Here is a 17985-nt window from a genome sequence, read left to right as displayed (position 1 = left end):
ACTTAGGAGCGGGAGTCCGGAGCGCCCGAGGCAAAGCGCTGGGTTTTCCCGCCCAGGCCACCCGCCCTCCTCGCGGGGCTGAGCGGGTCGCGCCTCAGACTGTCGGGTCTCGGAGGCGAGCGCGCTTCTGTCCCTGCCCGATCTGAGAGGGGGAAGGAGCCAGGCGCTTCTCTGGGTGCTGTGAGCTGCACCTTCGCCACGCGCAAAGCATTCACCCGAAGCGCCGCGGGCCCTACCCCCACCTCTCCCGCCAGGCCAGGGAGGCGTGCCCAGGAGCTGAACCGCCGCCGTCAAACGCCCACCTCGTGGGGACGAGGAGTCCCACGGGGAGACGCCTGCCTCCCCAGACCTGTCTATAGTTGTTCTCAGGGAGCCCCGAAGTCTAACTCAAATTGCCCTGGAGTGGGGCCATCTTGTGAGGTCTCTCCTGACCCTCCAGTCTCCAGAGGTCCCCCCTTGGTGGAGGAATTCCTCACGGAGAGCAGTTTTAAAGCATTTCCCGGGCCCTCCCAGGTGGTGCAGCACGAGTTTGATCCCGTTCCCCAGGAGCTGATCCACGTGGCACGACAGACCTCTCCTGACCGGCCTGCTGCTCCCCTCAGCAGTGTACTTCATCAGTCGGCCTGTTCTGCTCCCTACTGTGCCTCTGGTGAAGCTTCTCACAGCCCCTGTACCTCTGGTCTGTACTCCAGTTCTGTATGCATAAATAAACTTTAAAAATTTTAAAAGTAAATAAAGCATTTCTGTCCACCCTTGCCCCCTCCTAGACTTTAATTGAAAAAAAAAACCAAACAGAATTTCTCTTCCCAGTATTTAGACGGCTCCTCCCAGTCCATGGTGCACTGAGAGAAAATGTAACAGAGGACTGTCAAAATGACCAGACTTCAACTAATAAAAAAAAAAATGACCAGACTCCATAAGTTCCAAGATTTAAAATCTCACAAAAACGTAGGTACGGCACGAGCAACTGAGACCACTTCTACACTTGAAGAAATGTCCATGTTGAGGAAGTTGACAGACCCATGAGATATGGGCTGGAGACACACAGCTACCTGAGGCTAATGAGCTGCATGACCACACCCCTGTGTTACCAGAGTGTCCAGAGTGTCCGGCAGTGGAATGATGACCACAAGCTCAGAATCCAAGCTGTCGATGGCAGGATTCTTTACACTTTTAAGACCAAAGTGACGCCATGACAGGCTTCAGAATGCTTCTGAACCAGCCAGGCCTAAGTTTCAGTTATCAACAAGGCGCCCAGGCCGAGTTTAACTGTAAATGTCCTAATCTTGCTCATCCCATAGCAACAGCCAATTAGCAAGTGGGCAAGTAACCAGCACGTATCAGGAAAACACCAGATGTCCTAAGGTCACATCTTACATGCATAGATCAACCCGGTTAAGACAAGATAACTTCGTTCAGTGTCCACCAATCAATGCACTGCTGAGCAAAATTCTGCTGGGCTAACCTCCCCTCTTCTGTAATAAAAACCTGCCTTCCCTGAGCTCCGGGCTCTCAACTTCGGCTGCTGCGTCGCTGCATGTTGGGAGCCCAGGCTCAAGCTTGCAATAAAGACCCTCCGGTGCTTTGCATAGAATCGGTTCCTTGGTGGTCTCTGGGAAACTTGAAAACTGGCACAACACACTTAATTCTGTGATCTTGGGCCGGGTCCCCAGCTCTGCACCTCAGTTTCCTCATTTGCAACACGGGGGCCATAACAGCACCTCCTTGGGTCCTTTTCAGAGTAACATGGGTTGACACAAGAAAAGTGCCCGGGCCCAGGACTTGGCTTAAAGGTAGAGCTGGCGCTCCAGCTGCGCAGCGGGAGCCGGCACTGGGGGAAGCAGGAGCGGCGGCTGTGGAGCGGGTTCCAACTGGAAATGCCTGCTTAGGAGTGGCTGTGATTTGCATAACGGTAGACCTAGCTGACGTCAGGGGCGCCCCGCAGCTCCAGGCCAGGCCTAGTCCTGGAAGTAATTCCAGCTGCCCAACAGTCCCGCAGCTGCCCCACCGGCCTTGCTTCCTACCCAACTCCTACAGCACCAGGAAGTGAAACACGCAGCAGAGTCCCGCGCCTCCAACTCACCCTTGTCACTCTCACCCCATCCCCCAGGCTCTACTTCCTCCTCTTCACCTTTCGCCTCCTCTACTGTCAGGCTCCCAGGGCTAAGAAATGCCTGTGAGGCTTTATGCACCGAGACCCTGTCCCCAGTAAGCTGAGCTCCCCAGCTGTCCACACTCGCTGTCACCACCGATTTCCTCATTCTGCTCGGGTCCACTGTCTTGTTGGGAGACAAAGCATTTCTCAGTCAAACTGAGATCACCTCCCTGAAGCTGGAAATGTTTGATCCCAAGGGTGGATTTATCAGGCAAGAAATTTACATCAAAAGTTTCTTTGGGCAGTTTTGAGTAGTTCTAAGGGACCTATTGAGGGTAAATTTCTCAGAGGTAAAGGGTCAGCCTCCACGGGGCAGCTGTGGAGGCCATCTGTGTGGTCACACAGAGCCTCATTCTGACGTCCAAACTGTTCTGGGACCCTCCGCTGGGGTTGGGGCAGTCCCCGCTTAGACCACCCTCCACTCCCACACCCAACCTCGACTCTCAGCTGTTTCACTGGCTGTTGCATCAGGGGCGATGATGAAATCAGTGTCAGCGGATTTTACCCATGGATGCAACAGGCTGCAGGACAGTCAGGGTCACTGACCCGCTTCAGCTCTCCTGAATCACTTTCAGGGGCTGGGTGCTGGGCTGTCTAAGTGGGTTTCTAAACCTTGCTTGCTGTATGTCCCCAAAGAACCAGCGCCTGAATCTCACAGGACGCTTAGGGTCACGACAGCTGAGGAATCAGAGGGTTCTCGGCAAAAACTCTCTGTCCAAACTTTCCAGCTTCCATGGTAGGCTGGAGGTGGAGGGGAAAGGACACCCTACATGGCATGTCGTGACTTCCAACTCACAAAGTGCCTTTTATTCCTTCTCTCCCAGCGAAAGGACACTGCTGTCCACAGAGAAAAAGCAGCTCCTATTGTTAAGTAGCTGCCCCAGGGAGGAACTGAACTCACTGAGAGGTGAGTGCTTCTCTGCTTTGTCTTTCTCTCGGGCAGGAGAAGGTGAAGAAATAGGCTCGGGATGGGAAGATGGAGTTGGAGAGGCAAAGAGATGAGGGAAAGAAAGGCCAAGCAGGGGAGAGCTTGAGTCGGGAATCACTTGCATGTTCAGTTACTCCTGCCGCCACCGTCCCCTTCACAGTGCCTGGACCCCATCTCAAGCCTCAGCCACAGTAACCACACGACTGTTTCCCCTGGAACTGAGGCTGCATACCTGGGCTCCCCGCGGAGCGATGATGCAGGGAGGGAAATCCCACCTGCTGTGAGTCACCTGCTACTCTAGGGCGGATCTTAGATACAGGGACCTTAAAAGGGACTCAGAGCCATGGGAAGAAAAACAACAGGAAGCAGCTCAGACACTCTGCGAAACAACTGAGGGGACAAAGCCTGACACGCGCTGAGCAGAGAATCAGACGCAGCAAGGGGAAGTGACGGATTCCATGAGGACCCTGCAAGGCTCAGCATCTGGCGACAGGATGCGGGGGAGCGGAGCTGTGCTGCTGCTGCTGTCGCTGCTGCTGCTGCTGCTGCTGCCGCCCAGGGCGGGAGGCAGCCCTGCCTGGGACCAGTGCCAGCAGCTCTCCCAGAAGCTCTGCTCGCTGGCCTGGAGCGCTGGTGCGCCCTTGGGACACGTGGTAAGTGGCAACTCTGCACCAAAGGGGCCGGTCCAGGCTGCCTTCCGAGGCTGCAGGGAAGGCTGCTGAGGCCTTGGATGGAGGCTGGGTTGAAGGTCTTGGGGGATGAGCGGACTGGGGAGATGGAGAATCAGGGACCGAGGGTGCAGCGGGCCTTCAGAGGGCTGGTCTTGTTTCTCGCTCGTCCTACCCCTTCCTCCATTCCAGGACCTACCAAGAGAAGAAAATGAGGAGAGCACAAGTCATGTCCCGCATATCCAGTGTGGGGACGGCTGTGATCCCCAGGAACTCAGGGACAACAGTCAGGTACTAAGATGTGGCTGAGCCACAAGCAAGACGAGGCTGGAGACAGCGGGGGGCACCAGGGTGAATTAGCACTAGTTGTCTCTGTCCTTACGGCCCAGACTGCAGATTCCAGACTGGGGAGCTATAAGCAACACACCTTTATTTCTCCCAGTTTTGAAGGCTGAAAGGCCAAGGTGGGCAGCTGCTGGGTCCAGGGGCGGCCCCCTGGGGGTGGCCGACTTCACGTTGTATTCTCAGTGGTGGAAGGAGGGGGACGCTCTGGATGTCTGTCCTGTGAGCCCGGCCCCTTCGTGAGCTGGGTGCTCTGACACCATCACCGGCCATTTCAGCACCACCCCTGGGGGCGCCACACATTCTGGCCACGGCAGTCCCTGAGTGCGGCAAGGGGGTGGGTCATCAGTGAACAGACAGGAAGAGGTGTCCGTCTCGTTTCACTGCTCTTCTCTCCCCAGTCCTGCTTGCGAAGGATCCATCAGGGCCTGTTTTTTTATGAAAAGCTGCTGGGCTCTGACATCTTCAGCGGAGAGCCTGCCCTGCTCCCCACTGGCCCTGTGCACCAGCTTCATGCCTCCCTGCTGGGCCTCAGGCAGCTCTTGAAGGTAGGAATGAGGGCCTGGGGCTGGGGCTGGGGCCTAGCGGAGCAGAGACATGGACCCAGGAGCCTGTGTCCCATGTCCTTTCAGCCCGAGGGTCACCACTGGGAGCCGCAGGAGCAGACACCAAGCCTCAGTCCCAGCCAGCCGTGGCAACGCCTCCTTCTCCGCCTCAAGATCCTGCGCAGCCTCCAGGCCTTTGTGGCGGTAGCGGCTCGGGTCTTTGCCCACGGAGCAGCCACCCTGAGCCCTTAAGGCCACAGCTGCAGGTGGCACCGAGGTCCTGGGCCAGGAGGCTGAGCTGCCTCCACCCACCAGGCCCGCACACTCACGGTCAGCCTGTGCCTTCTAGCGCCTCTTGCTCATGTTGAAAACGACCAACACTGACTGACTTAGATGTCGACCTGTGACAAGGTTGAGTAGTCTTAGGTGGAAGGGAAATTTGGGGGCCACTTATCCTCATGGCAACAGTTTGGGGTGGTGGGTTATTTATTATATTTATGTTGAATTATGTATGTTTATCAATAAAGACCTATTTATGTGGCTGTCTGAGTCTAACTCTAGACTTGGTTGGGAAGAAGCAACAGCAGAGTGGTCAAAACTAGGCCAAGGGGCCATAGCACGCAGCTCTGCCTGCTGCACGCAGGGCTTCGGGAGGGGTAGTTCTCCGTGTAGAGTAAGAGGATCTTTTCCTTTTTAAAAGGTTTACTTATTTATTCATACAAGAACTGGGGTACGGGCCAGAGGTGCAGGGGGTAAGAGGATTCACCAGACAGTGGGGAGCAGAACAGGCAGATCTACTGAGACACACTGAGGGGAGCAGTGGGGAGACAGGCGAGGTTCGCTTTGCCCTGTGGGCCACTCCCTGGTGGGGACTCCAAGTTGTGTTGCAACGGCTGAGTAGTTTGATAGCACTGTGTCTCTAACCACTGCACCACCAGGGAGGCCCCAACAGAGGTCTTTTTGGCCTTAATCTCTGCATGGCTGAACGAGGTGCGTGGGGTTACGAGGGGATTAATCAGGAAGCAGCGCCCCTTTCTTGCTCCCTGACCCAACGCCTCCCCCCTTGTTTTCTTGGCTGAGAATGTTTTTGGCCAAAGACAGGAGTCCCAGCCCCTGCAGGGTCAGAAGTCAGAGCTAATCTGAGCCGCAAGGACAGTCTAAGAAAATGAAGGTAAATCCCCCAAGGAAATGGGACTCTTTAGTTAAAGGACATCTGTGGCTCTCTTCAAAAGGGCGTCTGATGACCCACGGAACCAAACTGCCTCTGAAAGAGAAGAGGCCAGTGCGTATTTCCCTTCCCCTCTCCACAGGCGCTATGATAAAAGGGCTCAGGCTGGGGCCTGGCAGACCCCCGTTTTCTCCCTAGGCCTGGCCTGCTGGGTGACAGTGAGGTAGACATTTCATTAGTCACCCTTCGCTCCAACGAATTCACAGCTCAGTCATTCACCCGGTACCTCCCCACCCGGGAGAGCTAAGCAGCAGGAAAGGCAGCTCAAGGCAGTGAGGCAGCAACACCTCGAGCTGGGAATGCGGGGTAGTTGGGGGGTTCCTACGTGACCTGCTGGTGTCCTCAAGGACACTAACTCTGCGAGCAGATAAGAAAACAATCCAGAGAGGAAACACTTCCAGGTCAGCAGAAAGTTTATTAGAGCCATTTCTGTATACAAGAGACTTCGAGCAGGACTGTTTCTGTAACCCAGGCAGAGAACAGCCGTATATAGAGGTCCTCATTTTCATTTACGTTTCAAGGTACACTAGACACGGCCGCTGCCCTGGGGTCCCTGGAGTGGCTCAGTCTGTCCAGAGTCTCATCATAAACCTGCAAGGTACTAGGTTCAAAAGCGTGGTCTCTGCACGGGGGCGCGCTCAAGGACCAGACACCTTGCTTTTGGGTAAATAACAAGTACAAAACACAGGGGATGGTATCTTCGCAGAGAAAGTCTAAGGTTCGGGGCTTTTCTTTGCAAAAGTACCCAATTCGGTCTGATGCCATCATATACGAAGATGTGGAAACAACAGAGGACTGTAGTTCTAATTAAAGAGCAATTCTAAATACCCCGAACCTTCGAGCCCTGTTCTCGGGGAGTGGTGTCTCCTCAGCACAGGGCGGCGGAGACCAATGGGTGTACCAAACGTCACAGCATGTTAGTGTGATGGAGCACTTTAGGGAGGGGGTGGGCAGGGCTAGTTTGGGGGGCAAGGGAGGATTCTGGTAAGAGGAAGAGGTTGACCTCCTATTTCTTTCATGTGGTAGGTAGGAGAGTCACATGGAGGGCTGAGGCGAAAAGCTCTCAGTCCCTGCAGGAAAGAAGACACTTAAGATTTGAGTCAAGGGTGAGGGATTGCCCTAGTCACGGGGACCACAGGAAACTGTCACACTCCATTCCCCTCTGAGGGCCAGTGCTGGTGGTCACTAGTTAGCCTCACCTGTCACCTGCTCACTGTCCTGAGCAAGGAAGGACCTGCCAACAGTCCCCACCTGGCCCAAGCGCCTGTATCCGCAGCTCAGCGGCAGCCTGGGGGCTGCAGTGAGGAGTCTGCCCGCATGTCTGCTGCTTCACCGGCCTTCCTTACCCATGTTGGTTTTTGTTGGTAAAGATCTATTTATTCATGCATATGAGAACTGGGGCGCGGGGTGAGCGGATTCACCATGACAGAGCGGGGAGCAGGACAGGCGGGTCCACTGAAGCTCTGCAGAGGGGGCAGCAGGGAGACAGGAGGGATCTGCTGTGCCCTGGGGTCCCTCCCTGGCCAGGATCGAGCGTCACAGCGCTGCGCTTTAACCCCTGCGCACCGGGGAGGCCCGTCACCCACACTGTTTTTACTACTCGTTAAACTCCAGGATAACCCCTTAGGGGACACATGCCTATTTCCCATCCTCGGAGAGCAACGTGATGGCGTAGGGCTAGACGGGGCAAGACATACGGGGAGAGCAGAGGAAATGCAGTTCTCAGTAGTCGGAAGGAACCAAGGGCCCCTCCGTGCAGAAGTGGCTGGAGTGGAAGGCGAACTGCTCGTCCGCGGCGCCCTGGCCCGCCAGCAGTGGGTCGCCGTTGGTCATGATCTCCTCGATCTTCATGTCACTTTTGAAGACTGTGTAGTTCAGAGAAAGGAGTCAGGCCCTGCTCTTAGGCAAGGAGTCCCACGCCAGCTGGGAGAGGGAGGGAGGACGGCGGCAGAGGCCCGGGCAGGGCTAGGGAGCGCCAGGTGGGGAAAGAGGAGGTGTGCGTGCTTAGTGAAAGGCTCCGAGAGAAAAGGGAGCTGGGCAGTCGGGGAAAGAGGAGTTAGGGAAGGAAACGCGCCGTGTGACACCATCACTCACTTTCCATCTCTTCAGTGTTCAAGTGTATCAGGTCAGCGGGCAGGTCTGGCTCTGCCTCTGGCCCTGACAAAGGCTCCAGAACAGACTCCGGCGTCAGTTGGGCTCCCAGGTCTGGCTCCAACCTTTCTGGGGATCCCACACAGCGCGTGGGCCCCAGTGTGAGCTTCAGTGTTGGGGCCAATATCTGCTCCAAATCCAGGCCTGCCCCTGGCTCCTGTCCCGGTGCCAGCCCCAGATCCAGGTCTAACGACTCCGCTTCTGGGCCCAGCTTGCACTCTTGGGACTGCTGTAGCTCATCCACCTGTCTGGAACCCAAGACAGACAGAAGGGGAAGGGCTTGTCCCTCGGGGGGAGTGGGGAACGTTAGGGCAAGCAGAGACTGTCCCTCCACTCTGAGAAAACAAGAGAGCAGAGGCTTACGAGGATGGTTTTGGAGCCGGGCTTGCCAGCGTCCGGACCCCACCGCTTACCAGGCAGGTTGCCTGACCTCTGCGAGCCACAGAGCCAGGCTGTAAGGTGGTAGCAGCCTCGCGCGGTGCTCGAGTGGGGGTAGGACAGCTCCGGGCAGGGCTCGGGAATCTGACAGACCTGGGTCACTCACTAGCCGTGCCCCGGGCATGCCACATCGCCACCACCACCTCAGTGTCCTAGCTGAACACAGCAGTAAGAACAGTCCCTGCCTCAAGCCTACTGTGAAGGTTCAACAAGTGAGAAAACACAAAGCCTTGAGCCTTGGCCAGAAATGGAGCGAACTCTCATGAGATCTATGGTTATTATCACCTACTCAGGTGGATCTCATGAATGAAAACAACGTGCTCAAGAAATGGCACCATAGGAAGTGTCCACAGGTGTCCAATGACAGCAGTGATGTAACTACTGGGTTGTCAGCAAAGCCAGGATGTATTATTGTCTTTGAAAAACAGTATAAAGGGCCCTCCCTGGTGGTGCAGCGGGTTAAAGCACAGCACTGTGAAGTGATCAGCAGCCACTGCAGCAGGAGTTCAAGTCCAGGCCAGGGGGTGACCCACATGCTGCCATCCTGTCTCCCTGCTGCTCCCCTCAGCAGTATATTTCAGTCCATCTGCCTGTTCTGCTCCCCACTCTGTCTCTGGGGAGTGCCCCTGCATCTCTGGCCTGTACCCCAGTGGTGTGTGCATAAGTAAGTAAACCTTTAAAGAAAAACAAAAAAATGTGTCATGACTTTTCCGACAATCCAATATACTATCAGGAACCTTCTGTGGAGAAACCTAAGGAGAGTAGCAGAGAGACTCCGGGGGCTGCAGAGTGGGGCAGCAGGAGAGACAGCTGGAGGGACAGGCACCAGGCAGGTGACCGTCCCTGCACCTGCCCTGCAGGGGAGGGGAGTTGAGAGAGGAGCTTGTAGCTCACCTGTTAGAGACCACGATGAGCCTGTGTTTCAGGTACTTCTTCTGTTCCTGGAGATTAACTGTGGGGACACACAGCAGGCGGGAGGTCAGCGCACTGGATGCGTAGCTGGGCCCCTGTGCAGGTGGCCCCGACATTCATGCCCCCACTAACTCGCTGCGCTCCAGACAAGTCCTTTCACTTCCTCGGCACGCTTGCCAAGGGAGGCGCTGGCGCTGCAGGCACCGAGTCCCTGCAGTCTCGCAGGAATATGGCGACATGTACGGTGACACTTCTCACCTTTGTCCTGGTAGTAGTGACCGAAAGCCTCATCTCGGGGCGTTCGGGGGTACAGGAAGCACAGGGGGTTCTCGGGCACGTTCTCCTCAGTGAGCAGCTGGTAGTGACGGATGATTTCGGTCAGGGGGAGCCTCTGCAGCACCTCCTTGGTGTAGGGCTGCACAGAGTAGATGACCACCTTATCTGGAGAGTGGAGTGGGGCAGGCAGTGTGAGGGGAAAGCCTGGGCCCGGGGCTGCGCCGCCAGCTGAGGGATTCAGAGTAGAGCAAGGAACGCAAGGGCAGAAGGGCAAGGTGGCGAGGCGGGCAGAGGCTGACCGTCGTCCTGGTGCTCCACCCACGAGCAGGTGATGCCCCCCTCCGACGTTTCACTGAAGCGCAGCAGGAAGGTGCCGGAGACCGTCTTCTTCAGCAGCCGACGCTCCTGGCTCCGGCTCACAAACCCCATGATGTGGCTGGAGCCGAAAGCAGGTGTGACTCCCCCTGCCGCCCCCCACCGCAGCCCTGCACCAGCCCTGGGTTGCCACTTAGAACCAGCTCCACCTTGACCAAGTCACTTCACCTTACGGACATGATCTACGTCCCAGGAGCGATGTGAGGGCCAGAGAGCCCCACACAAAAGCACCTTGCGGCAGGCCAGGTGCTGCGAGGAGCAGGCAGAGGCCCGGGCAGCTGGGGGCCAGTTCCAGCCCTGCCCTTCAACACCCCGGAACCTCAGTCTCCTCGTCAGCACCCACCACTCGTGGGGCTCCGGGGCTTCTGGGCAGAGTCCCGCCCGCTGCCGGCCAGCACACAGGTGAGGGCCGCTGGGGCAGTTGGTCTCTCCCGGACCCGCCACTGGGGGGCGCTCAGAATCCACCTCCAGCCCAAAGGGCGGCTGGGCCTGGGGGGGCTCGGAAGCCGCAGGAGGAAGCCTCACCCGTCGTTCCACAGGTCCTTCAGGTGGTCGTGCACCAGCTCCAGGATCTTGTCTAGCCAGGTCCAGAATGGCAGCCTGCCGGGCGGGCTGTCTCGCTGGCGGAAGGGCAAGAAGAGTGACGGGGGAGGGCTGGTCCTGGGACTGGGGCCCAGGGGGCTCAGGGCAGGGCATTAGTTACCTTGGTGAAGTCAGCCCAGGACAGCAGTGCGTCCTCTCTCCTAGAGTTCTGCCCTGTGGGCAGACAGACAGGTCAGACAGCGAAGGCCAGGCCTGGGGCCCCAGGGCAGGGAGCACAGAGGGCTGGGGAGAGGCTGAGAAGTGGGGGGAGGGGGTCATACCAAACAGCTTCTCCCTCAGCATGTTCAGCTGCTCTGAGTCAAGACCTCGGCCGATGTAGGAGAAGAACTGCCAGCTCAGAGCGGGGCCCAGCAAGCTCCAGGGCGCTTTGGGGGGGCTGGAGAAGAACTGCTGGTTCTGCAGGTGGGAGGAGTGCGGCAGACAGGCGTGCACACCCTCGCCAGCCTCCCTTCCCTCACCTGCTGGCCCCAGCTCCTACCTGGGGCTTTGAGCTGAGGAGATTAAACCAGAGAACTGAGGCCCAGGCCACTGAGAGTTGGTTCATGTTAGAAATAATCACCACGGGGAGGGTGTCTGTCTGGGAAAAGACGGGTCACAGAGGGAGGTGCTATTTCTCGCTGCAAGGGGGGAAGTCCCAGCCAGAGCACCGTTTCACATCTCCGATGTCTCTCTCAAAGCTGCCTCATCGCTCCCTGCCTTCCTCTCACTCACTCTCAGCTCCTGCTTCAGACCCTGGTAGGTGTACTTGACCACGAAGCTGATAACGTGCAGTTCCTCTGTCACACCCAGCAGCCCCTGGAAGGGCCATGGCACAGTGGTCAGAGTGCCCTTTAGCCAGCCCCTCCCCCTCCACCCTGTCGGGCCTCACCTTACTGCTGCCTTTTCCCGAACCAGTTGAACGTTGCTCCACCAGCGTCTGTGAATTGAGGGGAGAGACAATGCCTGAGGAGGGGCTCTCCCTGTTTTGCCCTCAAGACTCCCCAAGGCTTAGAAACACCCGCTAGCCCCTGCTCTTACCAAGTGGCTGAAGTCCCAAATTAAGCCCTGACTCTGCCCCTTCTGGGGGGTCAGCATTTTCTGGTTTGAGGTCAGAATGTTGAATCTTCGGAAGCTGAACCAGGAGGAAGACGATATGGAAGACAAGAGCTAGTCTAAAAATCCGCAGGCAGACAGCAAAAGTCCACTCCATCTCAGGCCTCCCTCCTGCCTTTTCCGTGCCCTCCGCATCCACCTCCTCCTTGTGCAGCCACGAGGGCTGCTATGAGTGGTGCAGCTCAGGCAGTGCGAGGTATCTGCAGCCTCCCTGTGGACACCTACCCTTGCGGCTGAGGGTTCCTAGAAAGCAATGAAAAAAAAAAAAATCAGTGGGAAGCAGACCAGTATAGAAGTTAGGAGTCTGCTCTTTGCAATCAGAGAGATTTAGGCTCAAGCCCAAACCTTCAGCTCACTAGTAACCTGACTTTGCACAAGAGATGTAATCTCTTCAGCCTTGGTCCCTCGCTGGAACAGTGTACTGACCCTCACCGGGGTTCCTATGACAATTACGTGCACACCGACAAGCTCCTTGTCACAGAGTGAGCGCTCAGTAATATTTCTACGCGGGAGGAGCGGAGGGTTAGAACAGCCCAGGGCTGGCTGCAGTGTGGGTGTCTCCTGCGCCCCACTGGCAGACTTCCGGGTCACCACCTCACTTGCTTCAACGTACCTGTCAATGGAGACTTCTGTGGTCAGTGACTCATTGCCTTCCTGGAGTCTCACCAGCAGCCTGGGGTAAAGGGTTTGGATGGGAGAAAGTAGTCAATCGCAACCTGCTGAGCAGACCCTATCTTTGAAAAGATAAGACAAGACATCAGCAGAGGCAGATGGACTGACAGGGAAAAGAAAGGCCCAAAGTGGGAAGATCGGTAAAGTTAGAAAGATAACACAGCAGGTGAGGAAAGGGAAGCAGGACTGTTCCGAGGTGCCCACCTGATTCGGACACTGAACTTGTTCCCAGTCTTGAGGATGAGGGGGCGATGGAAGGTTTGGGGCATATGGGGCTGAGTTTCTACCACAAAGGCTCTGGGAAGGCGAATACGAAGAGAATATCCAGGTTAGCATCTGTGAGAATGATCCCATCTGTTCCGTCCCTCGGTCTTTCCCTCAGCCCTCTTCCTGGCCTTAAGACCTGTGGAGCAGACGCTGCAGTAGCTCTGTGACCTGGGCCCACAGCAGCTTCACCCCTTCCCCTAGCAGGTCGCCTTCATAGCTAAGGATGCTCAGTTCATTCAGCTCCTTCAGCAGCTGCAGCAGGTGGAACAATAGCTTTGCTCCAGCTGTGAACCTGGGTGAGAGAGAAACGGGTTGCTAGCATCCCAGTCTCTAACAGTTCCTCCTGGTGTATTCGGGAAGTCAAAACCTGGGGCCAAAAAAACCAGAATCCAGAAATTATATGGAAGATTATCCAGCATTTTTCATAAATCCAAGAAAGGAAAATCAAAGCCATTTCACATGAAGACAGGCAAAAGTTTTATTAACATAATAAAGCTAATTTTCATACGACAGTTGACATTTTCCCATTTTGCAGACGATAAAACCGAGTCATCGAGAGGTTAAGTGACTTATTTAAGGTCATTCAACCAGAAGGGGATGGGTTGTATGTGATCCCAAGAAGAATGGCTACATAATTCATGTTTTATTTTTATAAAGATTTATTTATTCATACACAGAAGAACTGGGGTACAGGTCAGAGGTGTGGGGGGTGAGAGGATTCCCCAGAGACAGAGTGGGGAGCAGAACAGGCAGATCCACTGAAACACACTGCTGAGGGGGCAGCGTGGAGACAGGAAGGGTCTGCCGCGCCCTGGAGGTCCCTCCCTGGCCGGGGATCGAACTCCTGCTTAAGTAGCTGTGGACAGCTTCCTAGTGCTGCGCTTTAACCTGCTGTGCCACCAGGGAGGGCCCTGTGAGTGCCGTTTAAAATAAATGTAGGGCCCTTCCTGGCGGCGCGGCGGATTAAAGCGCAGCACGATGAAACCATTCACAGCTGCAGCAGCGCGCATTCCATCCCCGGCCAGGGAGGGACCCCAGGGCCCAGCAGCCCTCTCCTGTCTCCCCGCTGCCCCCTCAGCAGTGTATTCCAGGGAGCCGCCTGTCCTGTTCCCCGCTCTGTCACCGGGGAGCCCTCTCACCCCTGCTCTTCTGGCCTGCACTCCAACTCTTGTATGTAGAAATAAGTAAGTCTTTAAAAATATAATTTTGTTTAATGATACTAACAGTAGCTACAATTGGTAATAAGGTATCAGATGACTTTCTTTTTTGGCATTCTATCCCTTGCAGTTAAAAAAATGTAGAAAATACCTCTCTTGAGTGACTAAAAAGGAAGGAGAAACCTGTGGGTGGACCCATTTCACCAGAACAAAGCAGCGGCGGGAGCCGGAGCCTCTGCTGGATGCACTGGGTGGGAAAGAAGAGCCTCGTGCAGCTGACACAGGCAGAGGTTCAGGAGGGCGTCACGGGCCACACGGGGCCTGAGCCTTAAAAGCAGGAGGCGGGACAGCAGAGGGGGAGACACAGGGCAGGTGCTTCTCACCACTGCTCCAGCTGTTCCAGCACCTGCTCGCTGCTGACCGCAGGGGCCCCGATGCAGGCCTTCTGCTGCTGGGCTTTCCACTCCTCCAGCCTGGGGAGCAGCAGCTCTACGAGAGTGGTCAGCCGGCCGAGCAGCGCTTTGGAAGCGTCCATCACCTCCTAGGGAAGGCAGGGGAGGGGCGCCTGAACCCTCCCGCATCACTGCCAAGGGGGATGAAGAGCCAAGCTGAGAGTGAGGGGTCAGGGCGCCCAGGCACCTCATCTCCCTGCTCCCCACCCCGTGGCCCACCTTTCTCCGTTTGTCCAGTTCATTCAGCGTTTCCTGCAGAAGCTGTTGCTGTCGGATGTGATGGGAGTCTGAAGAGGCTGTCTTCACTGGGCACAAGAACAGGAGTGAGCGGAGCCTCCAGGCGGAGGGCCCCTCCCCGCTTCCTGGCCCAGACCGCCACTGAGTCTGGGGGGCAGGTTCAGAGGAAGGAACCCAGCAAAGTGCAGGCACCTCTGGGCCCTCAGAGAACACTGCACACTCCCTCTTGGGCCAGAAGCCCACCTCACACACCTCCTCCGGCGTTCACGAGCTGCCCCGGGCCACAGCTCCAGCATGCCCGAGGCACAGCCTGGGAGGACAGCAGGTCTACAGCCAGGGAGTGAGCGCTGCTCACCAGCACTTGTCCCTTCGGTTCTCCCACCCTCGGCCTCCTAGCAGCCCCCATCTTTTCCCCACACCTTTCGCTACCTTGGGTCTTATATCTGAAGGAGAAGACATCCTGCTGGTCTTTCAGTTGACTGACAGACTTCACCAGCATCTGCAAAGGGATAAGATCAGGGTGGTTTCTGTGGGGGCAGAAGGCTGAGCCCCGCCCACCCTGCTCTGGCCACATCTACCAACCTCCATCATGGTCCCTAACTCCGTGACCCGGGATTCAATCTCGTGCTGCTGGCTCTCCACCGGCGCTCTGCGGTCTGGCTCTCCTTGCTCCTGGAATAAGCAGCTCTGAGCACATTGCAAATCTGAATTTTCAGTGCTGAAGTCCAGACTTGAAAATTATATAGGATATGGGAAGACCTTGTTCTGAGATAAATGCCCCAAATCCTTTCCAAGGTCCCTTGCTACTCCAGTAAAAGCACATTCAGACTGTCCTCACCAACTGAGCCCTCTGTGCTTTGATCAGAATTTTTTTTTCTTCATGAAGGAGATTAAAGATCATCCCAGCCAGTTCTGTAGGATTTTGGGCAAAGACCTGCAGTAGAGAAAGAATTCCTCAAATTCAATGAACTATTGTCTCAGACACTCCCTACGGGGACCCCAAAACCGCCCTCTCCTGCAGGGTTCCTTGTCCACCTTCTGGTCACTGGTCCCTCAAGCCCCAGCCTCGCTGCAACAGGGTCACATAGCTGTTGCCCTTCCCTCTGCAGCAACCCCTCTAGCCAGACTCTGTCCCTCTTTCCTCAGCTCTTGCTCCTTTGTGCCTCCGAGTCCCGTCCCTCATGCTAACCCACACCTGTGGGTCCTTTCGGGCCCCAGTCCCACTTGTTATCCTGCCTCCTCGAAGTACCTGGATGTCCCGGTAGAATTTTCGCAAGTTGTGCTGCAGCAGCAGGCTCTCCGGGTCTGTGCTGCAGGGGCTGTAGTCGTAGTTCAGTTCATTCAGAAAGTGGAAGAAGAGCAGGTTGGCCTTGGCATTGTCATTGTCCAGCGCTGCTTCCTGCCTGGGGACCAGGAATGACACCGACTGGCCTCTGCAGGCTGCTGCTTCGCGCCTCCCTTTCCACCCTTAGGATCTCCAGGACCCGGCGACTTGGAGGGCGGGAACCACTGTCCCCATCCTCGCAGCGTCTGAAAGACCCACCAGTTTTGGTCTTCAATCCAGGCAGCCAGGTGTTGTCGAACAACCATTGGCAGGAGGGCTTCGGAGTAGAGGTTGTGCAGCTGCTCCTGAAAAGGGCTGTCAAGGCTCTGAAGCATTTCCCACTGCGCCATTGGCACTGCGTCTGAAGGGTGCAGGCTGGATCTGCTGGAAACGGCACTGGATTAAATTATGCACAGCCTCTTAATTGCTTATTATCATAAATGTATTTTTCTAACTACACAGGTTAAAACAAGTAGTCTACACTGACCTCATTCTCAATCTTGTGTCCTTCCCTTTCTCTCTAGAGGTAATCGATACTATCAGTTTGGAGCATATTCTTCTGGGGGAACTACTTTGGTCCCTTTTTGCATTCAGAGTGAGGAGAACAGGTGGATTTACTGAAACAGACTACTGAGGGGAGCAGTGGGAACACACGCGAGGTCTGCCGTACTGTACGTGGGTCACTCCCTGGCCGGGGACGGAGCTCAGGTCACAGAGGTGACAGCACAGACACTTAACCTGTAGGACACAGGGAGGCCCTGGGAGAATATTTCAGAGCTCTAATGTGCGCACATCTTGGCTCCAATGGGAATTCTCAAATACACACCAAAGCAGAGTAACAGAAGGCTCATCCCTGCCCCACCACATAGCTTCAAAAAACATTAGTGATATTTCTACTATATTTTATCTATTTCCCCCAATTAATTTATTTTAAATTTCTTTCATTTTTATATGCCTTTATAATGGAGCATTTAAAGTTCAGTTTTGGGGGCCCTCCCTGGTGGTACAACCCACTAAGTCTCAGTACTACAAAGCTGCCTGCAGCCACTGCAGCACAAGTTCAATCTCCAGCCAGGGAGTGACCCACATGCTGCAGCAGACCGCTCTTATCTCCCCACGCTGCTCCCCTCAGCAGTGGATTCCAGTACATCAGCCTGTTCTGCTCCCCACTCTGTCTCTGGTGAATCCTCTCATCCCCCACACCTCCGGCCTGTACCCCAGTTCTGGTATACAAAAATAAATAAATCTTTAAAAAATTTTTTCTGGTTATACATATTTACATCAGAGTCTTTGCTGGCCTGAAAACTTACCAGGAGCTGAAACCTCCTTGGAGAAAAGCTCTATCCTATGACCACCACCTTGCAGGAAGGAAGAGGCCTATCATGCTGTTTAAATCCTGGAGTCAATTCATCCTTAAAATTGTGACACTTCACAAGAGCTCAGTCACGTGTATTACGAACCTCGGGAGAGACCCATTCTCCCACTCAACAAAGGTTTTTTCTGGGCCCAAACTGGCAGGGTGGGGCACCTTCCCCAGGGTGCCCCGCCCACTGGCGGCTGAAGTCTGTCTAGGACATTAAAACTTAATTTTTTTTGGCAGCCAGAGCCTCACAGAACATGATGAAAAGATACAAGTGAAATCCGGAAAGGTCACATGATTTTACTACAAATCGAAGAAACATGTTTGGGGGGAGGCGTCCCCCGCCTGAGTAATCCCAAACGCCCCCCTTCCGCGCGAGGGGGAGGGGACGGGCCCGACACGGCCGCCAACCCCCTTTCCGCGCCCAGCCGCGCCGGACTCCTCGAACTAAGTGCTAGCGGGGTGTCCGGCTTAAGATCCGAGGCGTCCTCAGGGCTCATGCCCCGCGGGCATGAAAAAGCCCAGCGAGGGCCCGCGAAACGAGGTTCCCCTCAGACGAGCCGCGAACCCGCCGTCACCGACTGACAGGCTTTTCTCGCGCTCCGCGGCGCCCACTCGGCGCTCCACAGGCTCCTCCGAGGCGCGCCGAACGCCACGGCCGGCGCCCGGGCATCGCCCCACCTCCCACACCTCACGCTCCACCGGCAGCGTTCGCTGCTTCTCCCCGGGCACCGTTTCCGCGCGAGGACCAAGGCGCAGGCAGACAGGTCGGCGCACCGGCGCTCGGCCGCCCCGGGGACGCC

General features: G+C 55.9%; 2 protein-coding genes across 2 annotated transcripts; one reads left to right on the top strand and one right to left on the bottom strand.

Annotated features, from left to right (window-relative positions):
- The first annotated feature begins 3180 nt into the window (after positions 1–3180).
- Positions 3181–5153, top strand: IL23A (interleukin 23, alpha subunit p19). The gene is made up of 4 exons (XM_004692439.2): positions 3181–3736; positions 3944–4042; positions 4495–4641; positions 4726–5153. Exons 1-4 carry the CDS (start codon positions 3542–3544, stop codon positions 4888–4890), a joined length of 606 nt encoding a protein of 201 aa, XP_004692496.2. The 5' UTR covers positions 3181–3541; the 3' UTR covers positions 4891–5153.
- Positions 5154–7360: 2207 nt separating this feature from the next.
- STAT2 (signal transducer and activator of transcription 2, 113kDa) lies at positions 7361–16204 on the bottom strand. Its single transcript, XM_004692625.2, has 23 exons — positions 16042–16204; positions 15748–15901; positions 15337–15432; positions 15081–15170; positions 14928–14997; positions 14481–14566; positions 14193–14350; positions 12789–12944; positions 12590–12682; positions 12327–12386; positions 11939–11956; positions 11639–11732; positions 11490–11537; positions 11333–11416; positions 11100–11198; positions 10882–11017; positions 10722–10774; positions 10544–10638; positions 9943–10079; positions 9626–9808; positions 9350–9407; positions 7961–8265; positions 7361–7731 (listed from the first exon to the last, which is right to left on the bottom strand). Exons 1-23 carry the CDS (start codon positions 16170–16172, stop codon positions 7589–7591), a joined length of 2547 nt encoding a protein of 848 aa, XP_004692682.1. The 5' UTR covers positions 16173–16204; the 3' UTR covers positions 7361–7588.
- Positions 16205–17985: the final 1781 nt, after the last annotated feature.

Source organism: Condylura cristata, unplaced genomic scaffold (assembly GCF_000260355.1).
Source record: "Condylura cristata isolate star-nosed mole 26May11 unplaced genomic scaffold, ConCri1.0 scaffold00034, whole genome shotgun sequence".
NCBI classification, from domain to species: Eukaryota; Metazoa; Chordata; class Mammalia; order Eulipotyphla; family Talpidae; genus Condylura; species Condylura cristata.
Note: the sequence above shows the minus strand (reverse complement) of the source record. Positions and strands in the feature narration are given on the sequence as shown.

What these genes read in the sequence shown, in the direction of transcription:
- IL23A (XM_004692439.2), top strand. Translation starts at nt 3,542, where the DNA reads ATGAGGACCCTGCAAGGCTCAGCATCTGGCGACAGGATGCGGGGGAGC. An exon ending in GTGCGCCCTTGGGACACGTG is followed by an intron (nt 3,737 to 3,943) that starts GTAAGTGGCAAC and finishes CCTCCATTCCAG; the next exon opens with GACCTACCAAGAGAAGAAAA. An exon ending in GCCTCAGGCAGCTCTTGAAG is followed by an intron (nt 4,642 to 4,725) that starts GTAGGAATGAGG and finishes ATGTCCTTTCAG; the next exon opens with CCCGAGGGTCACCACTGGGA.
- STAT2 (XM_004692625.2), bottom strand. Translation starts at nt 16,172, where the DNA reads ATGGCGCAGTGGGAAATGCTTCAGAGCCTTGACAGCCCTTTTCAGGAG. An exon ending in AAGCACAGAGGGCTCAGTTG is followed by an intron (nt 15,171 to 15,336) that starts GTGAGGACAGTC and finishes TGCTTATTCCAG; the next exon opens with GAGCAAGGAGAGCCAGACCG. An exon ending in AAGTTCAGTGTCCGAATCAG is followed by an intron (nt 12,387 to 12,589) that starts GTGGGCACCTCG and finishes CCTTTACCCCAG; the next exon opens with GCTGCTGGTGAGACTCCAGG.